The sequence below is a fragment of the Natrix helvetica genome, assembly GCF_964273705.1.
Source record: "Natrix helvetica genome assembly, chromosome: 3".
NCBI lineage: Eukaryota > Metazoa > Chordata > Lepidosauria > Squamata > Natricidae > Natrix > Natrix helvetica.
Genome location: NC_138549.1, coordinates 36,514,066 through 36,541,147, shown reverse-complemented (window position 1 = coordinate 36,541,147; position 27,082 = coordinate 36,514,066). Strand labels below are relative to the sequence as shown.

Sequence of the window (27,082 nt, the reverse complement as noted above, 5' to 3'; positions counted from 1 at the left end):
AAGTACCATACACCTTACAAAATGTGTCCAAAAACTGGGACCCACAAATCCTGGGGAATTGACATTTCGTAAATGTTATAAAATATTTTATGACATAAAATTAGCATAAAACAGTTTGTGATGTAAAACAAAATGTCATAAAATAGTTCCTCTGCTAATGTTTGACTATGTTATATAGTTCATCGTGAGCCATTTTCAAGGCAATATATTAGAAACCAGTATATTCTACCTTTATTGAAGGCACCGAGGAATCTGGTAAGGAAATATCTGACAGGATGATTAAATGGAAAGGCTAACTAAATATATGTAGTTATTAACTGGATGTTAATATTTACAAAAAGCTTTTGTTACAATGATTATTGGAAAAGTAGAATATTTTTCATTTCTAGGTATCACTGACATACAAACTGTTCTCCAGTTCTAAGCTACGGTATAATTTACAAGATTATTATATACACAGTTTATTTTACAAAGCTTCTAGGTTCCACTTTGAGATCAAATTTTAGGAACTTACTTGTGTGGTAGTTTATCCATATTTTAGATATATATTTCAAACTATCATTTCATAGCAAATCTGACCAGCCTTTAAAAAACTATATAGAGTTTTCGCTTTTTTAAAAAAATTGTTAAAGATTTGTCGAAAGAATATTTTCTGATCAGTCGCACTGCAAATTCCTGCTAGGAAATTACTGTTTCTGTCTTTTAAAAAAATGAGAGGACACTAGTTATGACACTGCATATTGAAAGAGTATCTGTATAAACAATAGGCAAATGCATTTCTTACTTTGTGAAGAGCATTAACATGGATTAAACACCTTTCTTTAAAGCACTTTCGGAATGCCCCTAGGTCAGTGAATGGGGCTCTGCATGGCTGGAGAGGGGGGTTGTGCCAGTGGCTTTTCCGTTCCTTGCTCGTGCGCCTCCCAGCCTCACAATGCCCTTGCCTAATTCTCCCTGCAGAGCCAGGGCACCTCCGCTGCCACCGCCGCAAGATTCGGCTGCGGATCTCTGGAGTTTGGAAGCTGGAGAATAGGTTATGCTTGGAGCACCGCGGCAGCAGCGCCCTGGCCCTGCAGGGAGAGCTGGGCCAGTGCATGGTAAGGCTGGGAGGCACACGAGCTGGGGACGGAACAGGCGCTCACGCAACCTCCCTTTCCAGCCGGGCAGAGCGCCATGCACTGACCTAAGGGTATCCCGAATGCATCGAGCCGCGGGAGCTGGGGGGAGGGCAGAGCATCACGCGGCTTAGCACCTTTGGGATATCACTGGGTCCGTGAGTGGTGCTCTGCCCAGCTGGAAAGGGAGGTTGCCAGGTGGCTGCTCGTGAGTGTGGTCACCTCATGGCTGGTATGGTGCGCTGCTGCGACACTGCAACACAGCTGTTTGCTCCTGAGGCTGTGCCTGGCTCTTCGGGTGCCCGCTCGCAAGAGAGCAGCCACCTGGCAACCCCAAAACAATAACCCCCCCCAATAATAAGGCCCAATCAATATTTTGGGGGTCAAAAGAAAATAAGACCCTGTCTTATTTTCGGGGAAACACGGTAATATACCATATAGAAGACTAGTCAATAATGGCAAATAGATTTACCAGTTTAAAATATTCAGCAATATCTGAAGGATTATAGGTTTCCCATGTCCATTTAAATGCTGTTTAGCAGTACATAGAGTAGGCAGCCAACTTTCTCCCAGATTAACTAAACCACGTCACAATCCCTGCTCATGCTGATCCTCATGCTGACTGGAATGATGGAATGTGTAGATCAGTGCATCTGACAGAGCATTGCAGCAGGCTATTCTAGATTGTAGCATCTGTTTTATGCTAGCAGATTGGACTGGAGTCCTGACAAGGAGAGAGAAAACCTTCCATGCATTCAAAACTGGAATATTTTTCTTCCTGTCCTAGAAACCCCATATTTATCATATAAACTTGCAAACATCTGTTTCCCAGGACCAATCTTCCTCTTCAATACAATTCAAAGCATCCAAATTTTGATTGATTTGCAAAAACAAGGGTTTTTTTAGCCTTCCCCTTCCCATCAAGCAAACATTTGTCAGCAGGGATGGGACTGTTTTCATGATTTTAGGCTTAGTTCCTGAAGAAATGTTATTTGCCTATGAATAATGTATAATTCATTCGAAGTGGCAGCAAACACCGTTTTTCTGCCTTAGAAAGTGTACTATTTCTTATTTTAAGGGAGGCACATGCGTGTAGGCAGAAGAATTGATATTCCTGCCAAGAGGACAAAGGGAAATTTACTTTGATTCATGACATAGTGCTTTATTTCCGGATCAATATAAATGTAATAATTTTTTGTTGTTGCTCTTTTGATTTTTCCCCCAGCAAAAGTGCAATCAAATATACTTCCAGTAATAATGCCCCCCTATTTCCTAAATCTAAAACAGTATCAAAACTAAGTTACAAAAAGGATTTTTCTAAAATTCCAGCAGTTTCACTGAGAGTAACATAAGGTAAAGCTATCTATTGACAAACAACCATATGTTTGAATGCCATATAGAGAGAAATAATGCAGCATCTCAGACATATGAATAGAAATTTGTCCAGAGAAAAAGACTGGCCAAAATTAGAAGAATCATCAACAATGCTGTTCCAAAGAACAGTCTTAAAAATACAGAGTAAGTCTCAAACCATTGGAAGAGAATATACCATTCTATGGACATAAAACAACACCTAACAACTATGGACATTAAAATGATTTCCACCATTTTAAAAAAATCCAAATAAAATGAAAAAAGGCAATTCTGAAATAAATTGCATCCTTAATGCTGTGAAATGAGCCCAGATATATGCCAAGAAATTGCTAAACTGATGCATTTACTACTTGATTCATGTACTTTCATCTCTTTATAGTTTCATGCCACAACCAGGGTTTTTTTTTAAAATATGAAATGCAGGAAGACTATGACTTACCTTTTTCTACAATAAATTCTATGCATGCATGACAAATCCAAACATGCAAAATGTTTAATACCCCAGTTCAGAGATACCTCAGGGACAAAATCCAATTATGAGTTATATGCCACAATAAATAGGATTCAGCATTTCGCAGAGCAATTTATAATTCATAAAAACAACAAAATGTACCTGTCAGATAGAACCCGGGGAGTAGAATTCTGTGCTGCCTGCTGGAAAGAAGGGCAGAGATGTTTATTTGATACAACTTTTAAAATATGAGCTCAATCAACACATAAAAAATGTGTCACCCACATTCTTGTCACGTATCCAAATTTTATAGGATTTACAAGTTACACTATAGCCATCTGGCTATTTTCCAGCTATTGTACACCATGTAATAGCAGTTTGTTAGATTAGCACCTTTGAAATATTAAAGAACTTACCCAGACATTTAAATCTGAAAAATCCTATTTGGAAGTTTTTGTTTTTTTAAATGAGAAAAAAAAATCCTTCCTTTGCACCATTGCTTTAGCAATTATTCACTCAGCAAACTGTTCAAGGATGGCAACAAGCATCCTAAGGCACAGTTGTGATTAGTTGCCAATTTTAACTTGGCAAATTTTAACAGGGCTACCTACAGATGAGTAAATGATCCATTGATAATTACCTTATGGCTATGTAGTATCTTTATTGGATAATGTAGGAAATACGTTAGCACAGAAGTCTCTTGCAGAGGGTAAGAAACTTTTTTAAAAATAACAGAAGAATCAGATTTAATCAGATGATTAACTTTCCATTTCACTGCTGATCTTTTGCGGACCTACTGTCTAGCTTCACTTGTATGTCCTCCAAAATACGCCAGACAGGAAATACAACCTCATGAGCTAATTCTATTTATTGTAAGGCTACGTTAACAGAATCTTGCAAGTCTGAAAATACAAATTTCTTTTTATAGTCTGATCAATTATGGTGGGTCCTTCTTAAGTTTCTTTCTCTAACTGTTAAGCAACTACAGGCTCCTCCCTCTCTTGTCTGATTATTCGCTAGGCGGCATCTCTTTACCTTGTCCCTCAAGATTATTGCAACATACCATTATATCACTTTATTACCTGCAGGTATCTATAAAGTAGGAGTTCTCAAACTATGGATCAGGATTCCAGGGAGGGAAAACAATTGGGTGCAAGATGTCCCAATTTCTTATTAAACTTAATCAGACATGCAAATGAAGTGGGACCACTATCAAAACTCAAGGTGAGCTATGCTTCTTGTTTGGTCTGATTAGGCTTGCATCCGACATAGCATACCAATATTTCAGAATTCCCAATGATTTGCATTTGAAAATGTAATTATGAAAATAAAGAACACTAACTGTAATGAAATCATTAATTTTATTAAGGAGGTGAGGATGGGTCTCATGCAAACTTGTCATTTTAGGTGGTGTCATTCCCATAACATTTGAAATCCCCTGCTCTAGTGGCAATTTTCTTGGCTATAATACTGAGTCTGGTTTGACTTCATCCATTCTGGAATGTATCATTTTAGTTTATAATAAATAGTTTTTATTAAAAGGTGTACTATCAAAAAGACATTAAGTGTCAGACTCAAAAAACCAAGAAAGAGGGACTTCCGGTTCCGGCGGCTACGGCGACGGGCAAGGACTTTGCCCGCTCCCGCTCTTCGGTGGGCTTCCCCTGTCTTCGGGGGGGCACAGGACGCCCCGGAGAGGCGCCCTGCCGAAGGAGCGGCTCGCGGAAGGCTCTGGCACCGGCGGCAGCTGGTGGGGGCTTTTCCGCTTTGCTCCAGGCACCGGGGAGCAGTTTCGGAGGACGCGCCAGCGTCTCGCCCCATGCCGATCGGAGAATGCAAAACTGAAGGAAGCAGCGGCGGTGCGGTGAGATGCTTCCTCTCTTCATCCCCTTACTCTTGAATTGACAGACTTTTCAGTAACTTTAAAAGTTAACCTTTCGGATTTACTCTTTGAGGAGCGGCTAGAGGGGAGGGGGATTCCCCCCCCCTTGGACAAGCGGCTTGTTAAAATTCTGCTCTCGCCCCCAGGGGAAGGAGGAGGGGGGAGAGCCAACTAACGATGCCTCACCCCAGTAAAAGTGCTTTTCATGGGATTTAGTTCCAGGACTTATTGATGACCTGAGAACTTTTTGAACTTTTAAAATTCTTTCTATGCCTCTGAGCCCAAAGCTGGCAGGGCAAGATGGCACACTTCCGTTGTCTTCATGAACTGTGAAACCTGACTCCACCTTTAAAATTCAGGCTTCCGGTCTTTGTCTCCGAGTCACCCAGAGGAATCTCTTGTGGATTGTTATTTCCTGAACTCTTTGGAGAAAAAACTTTCATCTATTGCTAGAGTGATTAAAGAAACTCCCATCTGTTTGGATCCTCTGCCTTCTGGACTCGCCTGCCTGCTCTACTTCTCCAGCTGCCCAGTTTCTACATTGACTGATCTCTTTGTTTCATAAATCATGTCTCCAAAAAGACCACCTCCTGGAAAACCTGGCTTTGCCACTTCTGCTCCAACATCTGCAACATCTAGTCCAGCTACACAGTCAAAGATAACAGAACTGATGCAACCTAAGACTACAGAGATGGACCTTCAACAAATGCTTCAACAAATTTTACAGGGCCAGGAGGAAATCAAGAAACAGCTAAGGGAAATGAAAGATGAAATTAAAGAGAATCAAGTTCAAATTTATAAGAACTCACAGAGACTGGACCTTGTGGAGGGTGGGGTGGCGGAGGCGAGAGGGGGGGTAGAGGCCTTACAGAAGGGAAACAAAGAACTTGATATCCAACAAATGAAAACAGAGTTTGAGAGAATGTCCTTTTATCTTAGATTTCAAAATGTAATAGAAGCAGATGGGGAAAACATAAGGGACATTATGACTAATATTCTTGCTGAATACATACACAAAGATAAACAGCAGATGGAATGGGAGATAGATCTGGCTTATAGAGTAAATTCAGCATATGCTAGAACACACAATGTACCCAGGGAGGTTCATATTAAATTCCTTGGGAAAAGCACAAGAGATGAAATTCTGGGTGTACAAAGGGGGCAAACACTGACATACCATGACAGGGAGATAACCATTCTAAAGCAGATTCCCAAAAAAATTAGGGAGAAAAGGAAAAGCTATTCGCAATTGGCGAATAAACTATACCAGAAGGGGGTGTGGTTTAGATGGTTGATGCCTGAAGGTATGCTGATATTCTGGGAGGAGACAAGAATCAGAATCAACACACCCATAGAGGCACAGGCCTTTATGGAAAAAAATAAAGCGAACCTAGAAAAAACAGAAGACACTACTACGGTCACACAGGACACGGGAGGGGCCGGAGCTCTGCCAGCGGGGGGTGAAGGGGCAACACAAAGAACGCTCAGATCACAAAAATGAATAAGAAAACCACAATGTTATAAACAGACCGAAAGTAATAATGAAATTATATCTAGACTATATATCATAACTATACAAACTGATTGAAAACTATGTTTTCTAGAATTAATATGCTGACTTTTTATGATTATGTATTAATGTTGGATATTTAGATGTAACCTATGAGTGTGGAGGGAGGGGGCGTCTGCCACACTTGCAACTGCCAAAATTTGTAACCATTCCACCTACCCTTTTCCTTATAAATGTTTTAAAAAACCAATAAAACTTTTTGAAAAAAAAAAAAAACCAAGAAAGACATGCTGAAGTTTTCTAAGCAGTTTCCTTTATTGTTTCTCACCTACAGACAGAACTCTTGCCAAACCAAAGCAGACTGTTTGCACCATTAAATATACTCTATATTCTGAGAACTCCTCAAAAGGAGCTGTCTTAACTCTCTTCCTCCCACGCAAACTGTCTACATTTCTCTGTCTTTTGCTCCTCCAGAATGCACTCTCTCCCTCCTGGGAATTTGGACTACATTCTATTATATCATGTTACTCTAATTTGCCTTATTGTCAACACTCTGTAACATATTGATTGATGTAGCTGATTTTTGTTATATTTTATAACAAAGGCACTTTGTTATAGGCACTTGGAATGGTACATAAAGGTAAAGGTTTCCCTATCAGTCATGTCTAGGGCATGGTGCTCAGCTCCAATTCTTGGCCAAGGGAGCCAATGTTGTCTGAAGACAATTTACATAGTCATATGCCAAAGGCACATAATGCCCTATTTTATAGTGGCCTATAGTCTCTTTGAGACTTTCATGGATGAGCATCTTCATCTAACACATACTTTTGTAACATATACACAATGTAAATAGCTTGAAGATATAGGGTTCAGCCACCTTCCTCAAATTCAGGTTGGATGGCAGAAATTCAAATTCTATGATTGAAGAAATTTAAGAAACTGATATACCTTCAAAGAAGTATACTATAGAAGCATACCTCCTAGGTATGTTAGGCAGCATTTATTTTTTTGAGATTTAATTTCTATTTTGTTATTTTCTATTTTTCACCTGAAATAACAGACTCTTCCTAAAATATAGATAAGATATATTTTTGAAACATTCCATTCCAAAATTAGAGATAAGTCAGTCTATTTGTCTATGGAGATTCTCAGTCATCCAGGTCATGGTTGGCCATCTCATGCCTTGGGTCAGAATAATTACAAGAAGTCCAGTTGAAAAAGGACCTTTGGGATGGTCAGCCTATTTGTAACAATTTTACTTCAACATGGATGCATAGGTCTATTTTAGTTCCACAGGCATTTATCTATTTCAAAAACACAGCATGACATGCAACTATGGAAGGCATTTAAAATATTAATTATAGTTTTCAATGTATAAAATATGTATTCTGTTCACTTTTTATCTTAAACTGATGCGCACCTTTTTCAGAATGACAATTGTGTTTGGCTTTTGAAGGGGAGGAAAGGAGATGCACTCTAAAAATAGCACATGAAGTTAAAAAAAAACCTTTATTTACAGATAGTCCTCAACTTATGACTACAATTGAGCCCAAAATTTCTATTGCTAAATGAGACATTTGTTAAATGAATTTTGCCACATTTTATGATCTCTTTTTGCCAAATGTTAAGTGAATGACTGCAGTTGTTAAGTTAGTGACATGGCTGTTAAATGAATTTGACTTCCCATTGATTTTGCCTGTCATAAGGTTGCAAAAAGTGATCACATGACTCAGGGATACTGCAACAGTCATAAATATGAGTCAGTTGCCAAGCATCTGAATTCTGTAGGATAACATTATTATTTGTACATTACCACTGGAAAAATGGATCAGGTTGTTTTGTTTAAAAAGGCAATTCAAACAAAGCTTCATTCATTTATAATGAATTTTGCAGTTCACCATACTATCTTACCTCTTATCCTCGTGTTATAATTTATTTTAATCCTGCTTTCTGAGAACTATTAAAAATTATATTGAGTCTTTGATTTAGCTCAAATAGCAATACCTTGGAGAAAATCTTATGTTTATTTGAAAGATGATCACATATAGATGATACAATGCCCATTTTATAATTTGGTACCATTAATTATTCTTGATTGACACACACATTGATTGTCAATCTTGTTTTCTAAGCTCCTTTAAAAAGTGATCTCACTTAAGGAAAGGAAATATCCTTTCAAAAGGTGAAATAAAAGATAAGAAATATTGTTTCATGACATCACAATTGCTGATAGATTACTATATGACATCATGGTAAAATGATTTGTAAACTAATGTATATCCAAGCATTATAAGTTTTAATTATTTGCTTCACAATACTGAATAGTTTAAGGACATGGTGGCTCAGTGGCTAAGATGCTGAGCTTGTTGATCAGAAAAATCGGCAGTTCGGTGGTTTGAATCCCTAGTGCCGCATAATGGAGTGAGCTCCCGTTACTTGTCCCAGCTTCTGCCAACCTAGCAGTTTGAAAGCATGTAAAAATGCAAATAGAAAAATAGGAACCACCTTTGGTGAGAAGGTAACAGCGTTCCGTGTACCTTCGGTGTTTTGTCATGCCAGCCACATGACCGTGGAGACATCTTTGGACAGTGCTAGCTCTTCAGCTTTGAAATGGAGATGAGCACCACCCCCTAGAGTTGAGAACGATTAGCACATGTACGTGCGAGGGGTACCTTTACCTTTACCTTACTGAGTAGTTTATCTTTAATTTATGCAATTAATTTTATATTTCCTATCATTTTGATAACTTCACTGAAACGGATATATTCAGGATCTGTTTTGCAGATCTGTTTTGTTTCTTTTCCTTGCTTATAAAAAGAACTCAAGCAATGTTTCCACAGGGAGAGGAGGAATTAGAAGGAGAACATTCTGTGCAGATTGGTTATCCAGTCATGGAAGAATAGCAGATCTTTCTTGCACTGCTGTTTCTTTATTTTCTCTTTCCTACCTGCCACTTGCCTCAGGAGCCAGAACAGAATAAACTTACTAAACAAAAGCTGTTTATTACAGTATGGTACAGAGAGAGATTCACAAGCTTGTGAAATTTACATGTTATCATCTCCTCTTGTCTTTATATTGGCCATCTCCTTCTCAGTACATAAGTGCTTATTTGGCATAATTTATGATACGCAGAGAATGCTCAATGTCATTACTGCAGAATATGCACTTGACCTTCTCTCAATTATGCGCATTCAAATCAAGCTTCTTTTGTGTTATACACAGAGTGCCACAGAGCTTATATCTGCACTATTTCTTTGGGACACAGCTATGCAATAGCCACAGAAGAAAGCTTTTAAAAGTAATGAGCATCTGCTGCAAAGGGCAGTGGCTGCTGAGATCATTAAATGTGATCATTAAACTTCATCTTCTATTAAAATCTTGTTAACCAATTTTAGATGCACTATAGCTAAGGCTCTATTAATGAAAGCTGTCACAGCTAATCTGGCTTGCAATGTTGAGATTTTAAACGTTTCACCTTGGGAGTTTATCAGATAATACGCCCTTAGGGGTAGGCTAACCCACAGGTAAGGAGGTCACTTTTATGTGGCTTGCTAGATTTTTTCCTCAAAATCTATTCAAAGAAGCTATAATGATATTAGTTTAATACCCAGCTTTTATGATGCATTTACAAAGCCTGGAAATGGTATGACTTAAAGTATGTTTAGAGTGTGATTTGACATTGAATTACTGTGTTTTTACCTTATAAAAGCAGTGTGTCTATGTATAATTTGAACAGGATCAGAAAGCTGGGACATGCAGAATAGGGTTTAAGCTATTTTCTCCAACAATTGCCTCCCCCCCCTTTTTTTTAAACTGGAGGAAGAAACATCAATTGCCTGTACTAAACTTATAAGGCAAGTCCGACAGTCCAAAATGCAAAAGACTTGCAAGCTGTAGTCATAAAAGTCAAGGAGTCCAGTGAAAAAATAGGACTAAAATATAAAGAGACCAAACTAATGATGGCAGGTAGAACAAGCAGGCTTAGAAGACAAAAATATATGGATGGAGAGGTGAATGACAGTTTCCTTTTACTGATTCTAAATACTTTTTGATCAGAATGAAGCAACCTGAACTTCTCCATATGTTTTGGAACTCTCACCCTGTCTCTCATTTTGGAAAGAAACATGGATGACACAGTGATTATCCAGATGTTCTCAAGGAAGATAACTTACCATTTACCTAAATACAATCTACTTTTGCACCAGCAATTTAATGTAATGTTTGTCCCGATCATTTTTTCCTGCTTCTACATACTTTCTTCTTGCTTGAGTGTCTGATTTCCATGTACTTTTCTATCATTGGTGTCTTCACATTGTCTTTTATGGGAAACTGTTGCTATTATCAGTTTTATACTACATGAAATTATGCACGAAAAGTGGTTTATTTTATCTTTTAAATGACAGTGCAACATTAGTTGCACTTAGGAATTGCATCTTTGGTAACAGCTGTAATTTACCATCTCTACTTCTTTTTAGATCTTGATATCAGTAAATGGGATAACATTTCATTTATAATGTATGCCTGATTAATTATAGACAACTTGTTTGTTCTTAGTAAAACATATAGAACTCTATCAGATGGCTCCCTAGTTCCTATCACATTTACCAACCTGCTGTTTTCAGAGTTAGATGATTTGTCCTACATTTTTTTAATGGTGAGATGAGAACAGATGAATGTGTCAAGCATGGAAGACCAGATCCACATAGGGAGGTTCAATTTCATTGATTTATTGCTAAAAGCCTTTGCACAAGAATCTTCTAACAGGTCAGCAAGTGGTTAATGTTAGATAAGGGTCAATGGAAGTCAGATTCATTTGTGACTAGGTAATGATTCTAGACTGATCCTTCTTTTCATCATCACACAGCCTCCTGCTCTGCCAGCTGTTCTCTTACAGAATGCATAGAAAGCAAAGATTTTTTTTTTAAAAAATAAATCCCTAGGTTATTTCTTTTCAAACACTGGCCTGAACTTCCTACCATCAACAAGTCAATATGCTGGTTGAGAGATTATGGAAGATATATTCTCATAGGCTACAGGTGTCAAACTCGCGGCACGCAGGCCAGATGCGTCATGCACAGGCCAACGTCCACCCCAGCTCTGTGAATGGAAAAAACATCACGATTTCATTTTCATTTTCATTTATTAGCACTTATATACCGCCCCCTCTCCCGAAAGGGACTCGGGGCGGTGTACAGTCCATATTAAAAAACACCAAATAAAATACATGTATGCATAGGAGGAGGATAAAATAGGCCAAAACTGTACAGCTAATAAATAAACAATATAAGAATTTAAAATATCATACAATTTATGCACTATCCCTCTAAAAACCCGTAAAAAGTATATGCCAGGGGGGCAGACGTTGTAAATTATGCCAAACCAGCCAGTCGGAACAGGTGTGTCTTCAGTTTCTGTCGGAAGGAGCGATACATCACGTGACAGCAATACAACGTGACAAGTTGGATACTCGTGTCAAACTCGCATTTCGAACAAGCCACAATCATGTCAAAATAATGGCCTCTGCATCATGACTTGATAGCACAAGTGACACCTAATGCAAGAACATATCTCCCATCATTTATAGTGCATGCTGTTGTAGTGATGCACATGCTCTTATTTGTTTCTTCTGCCGCCCCCGCAATAATTGCTCATATATATTCTAATATGACCTTACAGGTAGCCCTCATTTAGCAATTGCCTCATTTAGTGATCATCTGTAGTTATAACAGTGATGATCGGTCCTAGCATTTACAACATTTGTAGGTCTATAAAGGAAAGGAAAGCTAAAGTGAGTTCATAACTACAATGTATTTATTTATTTAATTTATTGATCACCCAACTTACCACAGGGTAACTCTGGGCGGTTTACAATGTCAAAGTTAAGTTGTGGTTTCACTTAGCAATTGCTTTATTTAATAGCTGAGTTACTAGTCCCAATTGTGGTTGCTAAATGAGCACTACTTGCAGTATTTGTTTGTGTATGTACATGAGGGGTGTCAAACTCAAGGCCCAGAGGCCAGATCCAGCCCATGTGGTGCTTAGATCTGACCCGCGGAATCACCCTGGAAACAACAAATGACCATCCCGCAGTGCCTCTGCCAGAAAAAATGGAGTGGCAGGTGGCCCTCCTAAACTCAATTTTTGCTGGCAGGGGGATGCAGGAGGCCGTCACAGCCAAAAACAGAGCTTGGGAGCCTGTTTTCGCTGTCTGAGCACCACAGGCGCTCCAACACGAGTGATATCGAGCCCCCCCCCCGAGGTCAAACACAACCCTGATGCGGCCCTCAATGAAATTGAGTTTCACACTCCTGATGTATATGCATTCTTCATTCATGTTAATATCTAAAAATTATGCACAATATTTCAACCAGATACACAACACATAGCATAACTAGCAATTTTACAAACTAGAAGTATATATTGTAATATTTTTAAAAAAAACTTATTACCTTTTCCCTGTGTTACTATCTAAAGCATTCAGTGGTTTTTGTTTCTTGCACATCCAGAGTCCGCTCAAAGGTTATTTTGTAGGGTTTTTAAAGCTTGTATTTATATTATTTTAACATTTCTTTGATACAAGCCAAAAGTATATACTCTGGTATTGCCTTTTATGAATCTTAGGAGTTGGATAAGCAAACAGACAAAATGAACTTTAGTTACATTTTCCAGACAAGCACATGGGTTCTATTTAATCTGTTTAAGCTGCTGAATGCAGATTGCTTAACTCTGTGGCTTATAAATTTGCACTGCCACAAAGGCTCAGTGGCAAATCTTACTGCAGCTTAGGGGAAAGAAAATTCTGCCTACAAATTCATGCTTGTAAAATATGAATATTTCTTTTCACACATTAGATCATTTGATCATTCTGTAATAATCATATTAAATAGTAATATTAATTAAGGGAAAAAGTTGTGTAATCAAAATAACTGCAAACTTGTACGGTGGTATAATTATTACAAACTGATAGTCCAATTTTGTTTTCCTCTATTATGATTATATGCAGGCCTCGATTTACGACCATAATTAAGCCCAAAATGTATGTTGCTAAGCGAGACAGTTGTTAATTGAGTTTTTCCCCATTTTAAGATTTTTCTTGTCACATTTGTTAAATGAATCACAGCAGTTGTTACATTAGTAACACAGTTGTTAAGTGAATGTGGCCTCCCCGTTGAGTTTGCTTGTCAGAAAGGTGATCACATGATGCCGGGATACTGAAAGCGTCATAAATATGAACTAGTTGCCAAGCATCTGAATTTTGATCACATGACCATGGGAATGCTGCAACAGTTGTGAGAAAAACAGTCCTAAATCACTTTTTTCAATGCAATCATAACTTTGACTAGGCACTAAATGAATGAATGTAAGTTGTGGACTGTTATTCCTTATAGCGGAGTTCATATATTGCATTAAATTTTAATGTGGGTTGTCTGAATGTGACTTAGTATGTTTGTGAATTAGTCGCTGTAGTTAATAATGTATTCATAAAAAAGCAAAACTATAGGGAAATACCGAACTGGCTCTCCACCCTAGAAGCAGTGGTATATCCAAATCTTATAAACTGGGGGGAAATTGTAATATATAAAGATATATTACATGATCAGGGGAGATTAAAATTGAGATTGCAAGTAAAAGAACAAGGATTGGAATTAGAATGGTGGTCATATTTACAAATTCAGTCAAGTTATACAAAAGATATGAGAACATGGGGCATCAACAGGAATTTAATGGCATTAGATAAACTTTTATTACGGACAGAGGAGAAAATGATCAAAGCAATGCATACATTTTTACTAAAATACAAAATGGAGGAAGAGTGTATTAAAGAAATGATGGTGATATGGGCAAAGAACTTTGGGCACAATATCGAATTGGAAAAATGGGGAAAATTGTGGGATAAGAACAGGAAACTAACTTTGGACACATCATACAAAGAGAACTTATGTAAAATGTTCTACAGGTGGCACCTACCTCTAGCCAGGCTAGCCAAAATGTATAAAAAATTATCACCTAAATGTTGGAAATGTGACCAAACTACTATCATGTGTGGTGGTCGTGTAGAAAAGCCAAAGAATATTGGCAAAGGATTCAAAGGTGGTTGGAAAAATGACTGGACAGAGAATGGAACTCAAACCAAAAATATTCCTATTAGGAATTATTAAAGAGGATTTAAGTAAAGGGTTAACATATTTAACACTATATATCATAACAGCTGCGGGAATAGTTTATACCCAACAATAGACGAGTGGAAACATACCTAAAGAAAAGGAAATAACAAAGAAAATACTTGATTATGCAGAATGTGATAGACTGACACTAAAATTGAAAAATAAAGGAGACAGAGTTCTATGAGATTTGGGATAAATTTTATCAGTAATTGGATTTAAGGAAGGAAAATGGGAATGAATAAGCACAAGGATGCATAGATTGAAACATAAGGCAATATAGGTAGTATATTATGTAATTGTAATTGCAATCATGTAGAAGAGGATATGTATGTATGTATGTATGTATGTATGTATGTATGTATGTATTTGTGTTACAACCCCTGGTATGCCTAAATATGGGAGGAAGGTCACTACTCCCTCTTTCTGTCCTTCGGCTCATCACAGAAGACCATGCAGGCAGAAAACCATATTTTTATTTTTAATGTTGCCTATTTATATTTGTGTTGTATTTGTACTGATAAATAATCCCAGTTCAAATCCCAGTAAGGGTATAGCTAGCTGATGAGAGCTAATTAGCTCGAAATAGATCTATACTAGTCTCCCTTTATTTATTTATCAGTACAAATACAACGTATGTATGTACGTATGTATGTATGTATGTATGTATGTATGTATGTATGTATGTAGCAATATATATCGAATTCCCATTGCTTGTATATATTGAAAAGACTTGTATTATTTGCTGTATGGTGGAGAGACCGCCAAGACGGTTTCACCATGTCCAACATTTTTCTTTTTTAACAGTAAAAGTTTTTTTAAAAAATAATATAATCATAATTATACATTAACCCATAAGTTTAAGATCGGAACATTGTCTTTTGGGGAAAAGTCAGCATATAAATGTAATGAATAAAGAGGTTAAAAAAATGAACAAATTTCAAATCTCTTACCTGGTCACTCTCTTCTTCATCACTGCTCAACTTTAGGTCATCTTCTAGCATTCTAGAAAACAACAAATCTACATTGGAATTTAATACTTTAGACGTCATTTAAACCATATATATCTTTTCATTGTGAGTTCAATTGGCTCAGGGCAAAACTTCATTTTGTCCAAGACCCTATTTCCCATTAAGGCTGTGCATGTTTTATTTGGAAGAAGTGCTTTGGATGTCACGAGAGCACAGCATCTATATTTTACTCATTAAAATAGCATGACTGCAGATTTGAAAAAAAATATGTCATTGTTTTAAGTAATTTACTTATTAAAACAAATGTAACTTATAAGTAACATTACTTTTTTTTATTTTTCATAGCAGCACATTGTCAATGTTGAGTTGATTTAGCAAATAATTTAGCTAAGAGCTGCGGTGGTGCAATTAGAGTAGAGTGCAAGTACTGCAGGCTACTTCTGTTGATCACCATCTACCAGCAGTTTGGCAGATCAAATCTCACCAGGGTCAAGGTTGACTCAGCCTTCCATCCTTCCGAGGTGGGTAAAATGAGAACCCAGATTGTTGGGGGCAATATGCTGACTCTGTAAACCTCTTTGAGAGGGCTGTAAAGCACTATGAAGCGGTATATAAGTCTAAGTATTATTGTTATGAAGGCCTTCTTTTTTCTATCCCTGATTTTACCAACTAATATTCAATGGTATGCTCTAAATCTGAAATTTCCCTATAGGCTTCATTACTCAATGGCTTTGAGTAGTGATAGTATTGCCCAAAATCCAGTATCATGATGCAATCCTGCCACTGCAGGTAACTTATATTGTTTGCAAGCAATTAAGTGATAATTAATATCAATATTATCAATGGAATCTGAATTATTAACAGTAGCACATGACATTCTGAATTTTGCCTCTTAAAGAATATTAATTTCACTTAGATCAGCATGAACTGGATCTGAAATGCATGCTGGAAAAGTTCTTATTACGAACATAATAATTTACTTTTTAGCGAATATACTTATATGTCTTACATCATTTCATGCGTGCTTCAAAATCTATTCTAAAGATATTTGATTTTTTTGCATGTTTTTTCAATTTTCATTTAAATCAGCTACCATCAATACATATTGATAGGGAAATTTCCAGAGTTTTAATGCTGAAGTAATCATCTAATGGAAGCTCCAGAAAAATAAAACCCCATATGCATTAAGACTGATCTTTTGAGACTATTAAACCAAATTGCATTTTTATCATATTAAGAAAAGATATCTAAACTGCAAAACATAAATACTTCATGAATAATGGGTAGACACATGTTTCAGTCTGTGTTAATGAAGTGAAATTTATTGCTATTTTTCTTTCCCCATCATGTAACAGATGGTCAACTTTGCTTAATGAACATATATATTCAAAGCATGCATTTCATTTAGAAAAATCTGTCAACACTATATCAACAGAACTGTTATTTTAAACTCGGTTATGATACCTCTATCACCAAAACAGTTTTATAGTCTAGAAAGCTAATGTGCTGAAATCACATTGCTTATTTTTATAAATTTTAAAAAACAAGATTGCAAAAATTAAATAGGAAATCAAAAGACAAATGATCACTAAAAGGTATTGTTTCAGCAAAATAATATTAGGAAAGAAGAACCTGCATTTTTTTTTACTAAGCAGGAATGCTATATTCAGCAATTTAACAATAAATCTTACCTTATTGTTTTTTATTCTATCACATACCAATCAAACCACTCCATTTCTCATACACATGAATTACTCTATATAGTCTTTTCTATGTGAGATGATTTACAATTATATGCCATAAAATCACTTAGGGACCACACATATTTTTTTCCCATGACAATCTTTCCCTAACCTAATTCTTCAGATCTTTCAATAGTCCACCCATTAACACTACAACTGAATCCATCCATCTTGCTCCTGATTGTCTTGATCACCTTCCATCATTCTCAACATTAGAGACTTTTCCAGAGAGCAAGGCCTTCACATAATATGTACTGGATAATATGTCCATATATAGTAATATGAACCAAGTCAGTTGTGACTTGAGGTAGAACTCTGTACAGACCAGGGACGTGCGGTCAGGGGAGGCAGGGGAGGCAGAGCCTCACCTCTCTTCATGAAATAATAGTATATAATATTAACCCAGTCGCTTTCGTGCCTTCGTCATCCGGGAGCGCCGACAACATTTCTGCCTCCGCCCTCTGCAGCTCCCGGGCGTGGCCGGACGGATGTAGCCACAGCGACGCCGAGGCGGTCGGGGCGGATGAAAGAGCGAGCGAGGCAGCCTGATCCTCGGTCGCTCGCCCACCGGACTGCCTCGGCGCCTTTCTGGCTACCTCCGTCCGGGCGCGCCCGGGAGCTGCGGAGGGCGGAGGCAGAAATGTTGTCGGCGCTCCCGGATGACGAAGGCACGAAAGCGACTGGGGAACGACGAGAACCTTCCTGCCTCTGCTGGATTTCGCGCGCTCCTCGCGACTGCAATATGCAGAGAATGGGATCACGTGTGCTGGAGGTGAGGCAGCCTGAGCCTCCAGCACACGTGGTCCCATTCCCTGCCTTCCTGATGACATCACCAGCCTCACCAGCCATAAACCTCACCGCACATCACTGGTACAGACATATCCCACAAGGACTTTGTGGCTGCTCTACCAAGTGCTCAACTGCAGAGTATTTCTTGATTGCTGATTCCTTTATTGTTGATGGTTGATCCCTGAAGGCAGAAGTTATCTACCGCCTCAATATCTTCACTATCAATTGTAAGCCTGGCTGTTGTTCCTGCTGTCATTAGGTTGATCTCTTTATATTTAATTTTAGACCCATTTTCCCCCAGTATTCCTGATTCATTACTAGACCTTGCAGATTCTTTGCGTGTATAGGATGCTAATGTTTCTTCCTACAATTTTAAAGCTATTCTCATCTTCTTCTAATTCAAAGAGTAAAAAATAAAAAGGCTAAAAAAGCAACAAAGAAATTACAATAGGTATTGCCACAAAAGAACTGTTTTCATTCACCAGAAACTTATTTTTGACATCAATGTACATATTCTCTCCAGATTCATGCAAAACCTGTAATCACTTACCATTAGAGAAAACAGCCTTAAGCTATTTTGTAGAATTATTTAATTCACCAGTTCTTTTTTGCCCCCTTTAATTCTATTAATATAATTTCTGCTGGTAACAACGAACTGTTATTTTGGTAAGCTTATCCATCTTGAATTTCACATGATCATTTAAAATTATTACATGAAAAACACTGGTCTATATGTTATCAGAATAACTATGGGATCAGGTTTGGTAGTTGGATTAGAGGGTTTACGATTTCTCAATCTGTGCCACTGTAGTGTGTCCTGTTGCTGTTGGACAGTAACTGTTTAAAGTTGGTAGCTGACTGTAGGCAACTGCAAGTCTAGCATTCAAAGGCTTATAAAAGGGAAATGCCATTCATCATTCAATTTAGATTATAGATTACTGTGACATGCTTTAATGATTTTACTTTTGAGCTGTAGGTGACAATAAGAATGTTATGCATTTTTTTTTCTTTTGTGTCATCCTGGATGATTTCAGGGAAGTAGAATAATTGTGCTAACCTACTTTTTAATTTAACTAGATGAACATACTAATTAAGGTGGTACTGATCTGGTCTAAACTCATGATGATTGGGGAGGGGGAGTTAAGATTCTAATGGATTTGTCTGATGCTCTTACCCATGAATCCAGCATTCTGCCTAAGAACAGATTTGGAGATCAAAATTTATTATCATACTATAGCTCTTACCTCAGTTTATGAAACGTTTGCATCACACCTAACTATTGGCCACTATCTATAAATGATTAATGTTTTCTCTCCTTTCCATTAATACATTGCTTCTCCCCTCTGTATTTATATGTGTGCACTATATATGTGCATGCACACATACACATATGCACACAAATAGTGGGCTTTGATGGCCTGGGCACACTCATCATTTTGACCTTGTCTTCATGTGAAACAGTTACTCTCAAAAATGCAATACTCAAAACTTCAAAGTATTACAGAGTTGTCAATTTTTATGACTCTGGGGATAATTATCCATGCTGCTAAATATCAATAATGTAGATTAGGGATGAGGAATTCTTTTGGACTGGGGAATGCATTTTAATTAAGTTTTGTTTTGGAAAACCTCTGGGGTGTTTAGGAGCTAGTCTTTGCTATGGCTACATTTTCAGACTGTTTTGGAGATTTAGTTGAGGGTTGGGAAGTTCTCTCCCAAAAAGGGAGAGCTGGCCTACCATGCAGATTGCTAACACCTTAAGTATTTATTGTCTTATTTAATTAAAAGTAAGGTGACCAACCGTCCTCCTTTAGGGAGGACAGTCCTTCTTTTGTAAGTTCTGTCCTCCCTCGAAAAGTGTCCTCCTACATGTCCTCCTTTTTGATATTTGAAGGCTAATCTGTTGCACGTTATGTGACGTATTTTATTAAACAGTTTTTAATGGTGTTTTTTTTACTTCATCGCAAGTATATTGAACAGATATTGAATCTTGTGTTGAATTTTTATCTAAAGAAATGCTAGACATTAAAATAGACGACAATTGTCTCTTTGAAGAAATTAGAAGACTGAATGTATATTTAAATTCTGAAAAATTAATACAATGGGAAAATCAATATGTTGAAATTGATAAAAGATGGGTGGATATTTTCAGCCGTTTCAAAAATGAACATATTCCATGTGAACATTTATTTATACTTGTTCAATTTACGTTGTGCTGCCCTGGAACTAATGGAGCAGTTGAAAGAGTTTTTTTCAATTGCCAATGATTTTTCGACAAGTGAGAAATCGAGATTGAATGTTGATACTCTAGCTGCAGCGCTTGCTGTAAAATTCAATATGAAGGATATTTCTTGTTCAGATATTTCCAATATATTGTTAGAAGATGATACATTGACAAAAAATATTAATTCAATGGAAAAGTACTCATTTAAATAATAATTAACAGGCATGTAAGCATAATTACAATATAAAATGTTGCAAATGTTTTTATTATGCATATATCATATTTTAGTGTATTATTGTTGCAATGAATAAAATATTTATTTTATTTACGATATATTTTTTCCAATTTATTTGTCCTCCTTTTCATTGTAAAAAAGTTGGTCACCTTATTAAAAGGCTTCTTGTGAGTTTCTACAGAAGAGTTCCCATGGGATGGAAATAAGCCCAACCCAAAGCTTTTGGAAGTCCTCAACTATTTTAAACTACAATCTTATATTTAATTTCCTGGGAGTAAGCCCTTTTTCTGAATAAACTTGCAAAGGATGAAACAGTTGGACTGCTTTAAGTAAACTTGCTGGTAAATTCTCTACCACAGGATCTTTTCCATCCAACTCTTGAGATACTTTTGTAGCAGAAAAAAACTAGAGATAGAAAACACATTCAAATACTGGAAAGCATCTTTGGTTTTCTTTCGCTAACAACTCCTTTGAAAATGAAATGTTTCTAATCTTTTAACCATGGCTAAAAGATTATCAGTTTACAATTATTTATCTTCCCTTATCATAATGTAGAATTTATCTTCCCCATTCACATTTGAACAGGGCATTTAATCAATTTCAAACTGTGTTGCAAATCCTGATTAAAATTTTAATCAAGTACACAAGTTTAATTTTATTTTATTAGACCATTCATTTCTCTGCGAGTTGGTCTTGGTGTCTGGTGACCTGGGCATATTCATATAGTTTTCTTTGCAAAAATGTGGAAATGGTTTGCTATTTTATTCTTTCTAGTGTTTCTTTTAACCTTCCAGGCTGTCTAAAGTCTTAGCATTTGCTGGTGATTTGCCATATTTTAAATATGATGCAATACTGCTTGGCTTTTTCCAAAATAGCTACTTGGTTAGTGCTACCATCTGCTCAGTTCATTTAGGTACTGAATGCTAAAGAAAAAATTTAATTGGACTTTTCCCATTATCAACCCTGAGGTTATTATGAACAAACTATTTAAGCTTCTTGCTTTTTTTTATAAACAAAAATTAATTACCTCATTTCAGAACTAATTTTATAGTTATTATGTAGAGACTATAATGAACAAACTAATTAAATGACATTTAAGCAAAAAATAGATTCTCCAAAATACTCACATATACATCGGTTGACTGTTCTACTGTAACCTAATTGCCTATATATGAAGGAGAAACTAAGAGAGCAGTTTCTATGCTTTTGAATAAGCTTTTTCCCCCTTCTATAAATAGTTTCTTTGGAAAAGTGAGGTTCATTATAAATGTTATTAGCCGAAAAAGGTCCCTATGATCAAAGAAATAGCCAGTTTGCAAGTTTATTTGATTACACCTAAAAAAAAGTACGGCACATTAACAGGAGCAGCATTAACATTATCTATAGTTTGGGTGTATGCTAAAAAGGCAACAAAAAGTAAAGGAGGAAATAGCTAGCTCTTTACAACTCTAGATATGTAATTCCTAATACAGTAACAGAAAGAAGATTAAGGCAGAATGAGAGATGAAAAGTCATGGATAAAAAAAGGAGAGTAGCATCTGAAGCATAATAATCGGACTAATTGGTTGATTATGTGCCATCAAGTTGGTGTAAACTCTTAGATTTTTTCCCCATGACAATTTGTCTCTAATCTGGTTTTCCAACAGTATATCCCATGCCACTGCAACTCATCCATCTGGCTACTGGTTGTCCTTTTCTTATCTTCTAATTCCTTCCATCTTTCCCAGCATTAGAACCTTTGCCAGAGAGCTGTGTCTTCACATTATGTGTCCCAAGTACGATAATTTGAACCTGGTCATTTGTGCCTCAGGTGAAAATTCTGGTTGATTTGTTTGCTGATTCATTTGTTTGCTTTCTTGCCTATCCATAGTATTCTCAGGAATTTTCTCCAACACCATCAATCTTCTTTTACTCTACTTCTTCAAAGTTACACTTCCACAAAGCATCACAGAGATTACTGCACTATTCTGGTACCTGACCAAGTTTTCCAAGGCCTTCCAGCTTCTCTACCAAGTGCTAGCTTACAGCATATTTCTTGACTCTTGATAGCTGACGCTAAAAAAGCAGTAGTATTCACTATTTCAATATCTTCCTCTTCGGTTCTAAGGCTGCTTATTGCACCAATTGCCCTTAGTTTGGAATTCTTTGTATTTTATTTTAGTCTTATTTTCCGCCCACTGTATTCCTTTGCTTTATTACAAGATCATGAAGATCCTTTGCATTTTTGGCTACTAGGGTAATATCATTAGCATAACGTCATCTTCCAATTGAGCTTCCTTTATTTTAACTATATATTTAAAATAAAGTTACAATATATAGCCTTGTTTTTTTTTAATGAAGTTAACATAATGTAAGCACATGATTAATAATGGGTTGTTTGAGTAAAGGTGTATTAATTACCTCAAGGCTTAACACCATCCTAAAGATGCTGATGTGTACTCTGATTACTCTATTTTATCTCTGTGCAATGACTTGTAAATGTCAATAAATGTTATACATACAAACAAAAGCTTTTTGGGAGTACCCCATGATGTTTAAAATTGGGAAGTGCTACTGAAGAAAAAGAGAAAATTTTTAGGTGTGTTAGAATTCAATATAGATAACAAGAGCAATAGAAGGGAGGCAAGCATTCCTTGTCCTTAGTTTGAACACAGTAATTATAGCTCTTTTCAAAAGCCCCCTTCTTGGTTAATATATCCTCGACTTTGCAAGGTTTTTATTATTGTTTTAAAGCACATTTATGTCATATTTACCGTGAGGTTAGCTAATACCCTAAGCATTAGATGGTACTTGTGTTTAAAGATATGACAATTTTTATATACCAATGTTAATAATTAATAAATCATACATCTTTAAGGTAGTTACAAATAGATATACTTATGAAATTTGACCCTCCAGCTAGATAAGAATTTTGTTCCTTCATTTTTCATTAAAATATTTTTGCCAATAGTTACACTAACACATCTATCTATTCTTGTTCTTGTTATAGCACAATAAAATGACAATTTCTTTGAGCAATCCCATCAGAGACTGTTTTCAGATCTATTCTGAAGATCTATCGGATGACCGTATAACTATTCAGCAATGCAATTATTAATCAAGCTGACTAATGAAGAATTAATGTGGTAAAACATTTCAAATGACACGATGTAACTAATACAAAAGGAGTACTTCATTTAAGACTAATCTTTTTCTGTGTGAAATCTATAAAACCCTGATCCTATGCATGTCTATTCAAAAATTAACCTTACTTGGGGCAAGTCGTTTGGGAATCTAGGGTTCCCTTACTGTGAATAAAATAAGGAATAAATGAAACAACAATAAAAAGTATCTATTACAATATTTTGTTAGTACACCATTGCCTGACTGCATTTTACACTGGTTAGCATAAAAATAAAAGATGTTTAGTTTGCAGTTCCATTATATAAAGGTCTTGAAATATATTACATTATCAATCCTTCAATTTTCTTCAATGTATGTTAGACTTGATATTTATTGCATAACTGATTTAGTCTATCATTCAATTAATCTTTAACAAAAGGAACTGATGTCTAAGATTCTGGCAATTATTTAACAAGAAAGTTCTCACAAGGTGGACAAAACAAATTAAATAATCATCAGAGCTTATGAATTCTAACCTTCCTTCTATCTAGGCACTTCATAATAATAGAACAATATCTACATAGGTTATTTATAATTGCAATGAGAGATGTCAATGAGAAGTCTACCATTATTAATAATAAAAGGTTTGGTTTATGCACAATTAGTTTTTAATACATCCTTTTAAACATCTCTCCAGAATAATAGCTGAATGTTTAGATATTAATTATCTAAATATCTGGCCTGTTTAATCAGAAGATTACTAAAAAAAGAAAAAGGATCATATAAGAAATGTGAATATGATGTATTAAAATTAAGTACAATTAATCCCCAGTGATTTCAGTGTTAAAATTAACATACGCTTAGAATGCTTAGTTAATATAAATTGAAAAGCATAATGGCAAAAATAACCAACATCAACTACAACCTCATGTTTAATACAAGACCTACACAATAAAAATAATGAAGATGTAATTATCGGAAAGATTCTTACCCTGAAGGAAAAAAAACCTCCAGTTATGTTCTATCAAATTAAGGCCACTATATTTATTTCCAACTATATTTTAACTAATCCAAGTAATTGTGTTTTACCACAGTAAAACAAACAACTTTAAATTCAAGACGCCCATAATACATTATTATGTAGTATACATTATTTATTACCGTAAACATAAACATTATTAACTGTTCATAACTGCATTTTTATAGTGGTAAAGAGATGAAAATAACTGTACTTCTGGGGTATAAAAAATAGAATACTATAAAATTAATTAAACAAGTGTATAAACTATCAAATATATTTATAAAAAATACGTTTCAACTCCCATGATCTGAGTTATAGAAAACAACTTAAAAGTAGAGTTTACAAAAAAACAGATCAACCAGAACAATAATTGTAAAAGGAGAAAATTTCAATATATCCTAAAATACTTTATGGCCAAACAAGCTTGAACATAAACTGTTAATAAGCTCTGCATTAAACAAAACATATAACTGAAAAATCCTAGATCTCGTTCAATCTAAAGAGTCTGCAAAACAGTTTTTTTCTAAATTATGACTTCAGTCTTAATATTTGTTTGATTATTATCTTTTGCTTGCCATGTGCCATTTGATTTGAACTAGACAAATACCAACCAATATTCATCTCCTTGTTCTTTTGCCTTCTGTTCCATGCATTTTTATTCTTCCAAAGCTTTTAATTCACAACTGGCTCAAATTAAAGAACAGCAACAATGGTTCCAGAAGGAGATGGATACTGTTAGATACTAGCAACTGTCATAATGGTTTCTACCAAGGTCCTCTGTTCCGGCGGGAACAGAGGTTTAATCTCATTGGTCGAAGGGTCTGATAGCTCCCTATAAAAGGGCTGCCGTCAGACTGAACCTTCACTGGATTGTACATACTTGTTCTGTTACAGTAAAGAGCTGTTGTTGCCTAAGCCTGAGTGTGCCTTTCCATTACCCGATCTAACACTGGCGACGAGGATGGGATTGGAAGGCAACTAGGTGAACCAAAAAGAGTGTAGCAATCCAGCAAGTAAATCCAGCTCGGAGCTCAGTGTGGCTTCGAGCAATCATTTTTGAGCAGCAAACTCAAAACTCCCTCAGAACATAAAATGGCCATGCGCGCCCCACCGACTCCGTACAACCCAGTCACCAAGCACTGGGAATCGTATATGCTGAGGTTCGAATGCTTCCTCAAAGCCAACGATCTCATGGGCCTTTCTGAAGGCCGCAAGAAGAACATGTTCCTGGGTTACTGTGGACGGGAAGAGTTCAAAACAGACAAAGACCTATCAGAGCCAACGCCGCTATAATTGGTCGCTTGGTCAGTGCTCCAACAGACGATGAGGACACACTACGCTCCCAAGCCATCTAAGCATGTCCGCCGGCACGAGTTTAATATTCGCAATCAGAAGGAAGTTGAAACGATCGAGTTCGTACTGCGAGTTCCAAGACCTAGACAAACTTATACTTGACTGCATCATATGCAGTATGCGGGACATTAATTTACAGAGGAGATTACTTGCCAAATCTAATCTCACTCTACAAATTGCCTTGGACGAAGCCAGGGCATCCGAAGCTGCCGTTAAGTCTACAGAAACCCTGCAGCGCCAAAGCACTCCACAAGATGAGCGAAAGAGCGCACGCATACATCATGAGGCTACAGAGGCCGAAGTTTCAGAAAGTGAAGATGACAGCTGCTGCATGCGCAGTAGCCGCACCAAGCCAGCGTGCAAATTTAAACCGTATTTTCCGCCTTGCGCAAGTTGCAGAGACCATGCCAGATCGTTTTGCCGTTTCCATGATGCCATCTGCCAGCGCTGCGAGCGAAAGGGGCACATCGCCAAGGTTTGCAGAAACAAGCACCCAATGATGACCCAGCAGGTCAGAAGCCGACCTAACCAACAGCAGAGGCCCAACCAAGGGGCATGGCAGCTGCCACCATGGTACTCAGAGGGAGACACCAAAGTCACCTACCACACATCAATTGGCCAAGTCTGCACAAGGTGGCCAAAAAAGCTGAAGGTCACAGTCCGCATGGGCTCTCCATGCGAGATGGAGATCGACATGGGGTCATCACTGACCATCATGCCGTGGTCTACACTCAAGCAGGCTATCGCTAGCCTGAAGAAACAGCATCTATGTGCCCCTTACATCCGCCTTCGCGATTACCAGGGGAACCGAGTCCCCATCGTGGGCCAGGGTACCGTCTGGGTGAAATTCAAAAACTTCAGCAGCCAGCTCCCAGTGACGGTGGTCAGCGGTGATCTGCAGACCCTCCTGGGGCTTGACTGGTTCGAAGCCCTGGGCCTAGAAGTGACCGGTATCAATGCCTTGAAAGATGAGAGCACCAAAGAATTCTTTAAGGAGCTCGAGGACACAATCACCAATCACCCTCACCAAACTCAAACCCAAACCCATCCCATAGACCAAATGCAACCACCATCCAGAAGCCAAATCACGGTGGCATCACCAACTGCTGCACCCCCTCCCACCCCCACACAAAGCAAACTGACACACGCCA

At 37.1% G+C, this 27,082-nt stretch overlaps 1 protein-coding gene across 1 annotated transcript in view; it reads right to left on the bottom strand.

The window, feature by feature from the left end:
- AFF3 (ALF transcription elongation factor 3) overlaps positions 1-27,082 on the bottom strand; it is a 192,892-nt gene that overhangs the window by 57,376 nt on the left and 108,434 nt on the right. The window contains exons 7-8 of the mRNA XM_081946775.1: positions 15,448-15,499; positions 3,103-3,143 (exon numbers count right to left, since the gene is read on the bottom strand). Coding sequence (XP_081802901.1) covers positions 3,103-3,143; positions 15,448-15,499 — 93 coding nt within the window. The remainder of the gene's footprint in view (positions 1-3,102; positions 3,144-15,447; positions 15,500-27,082) is intronic.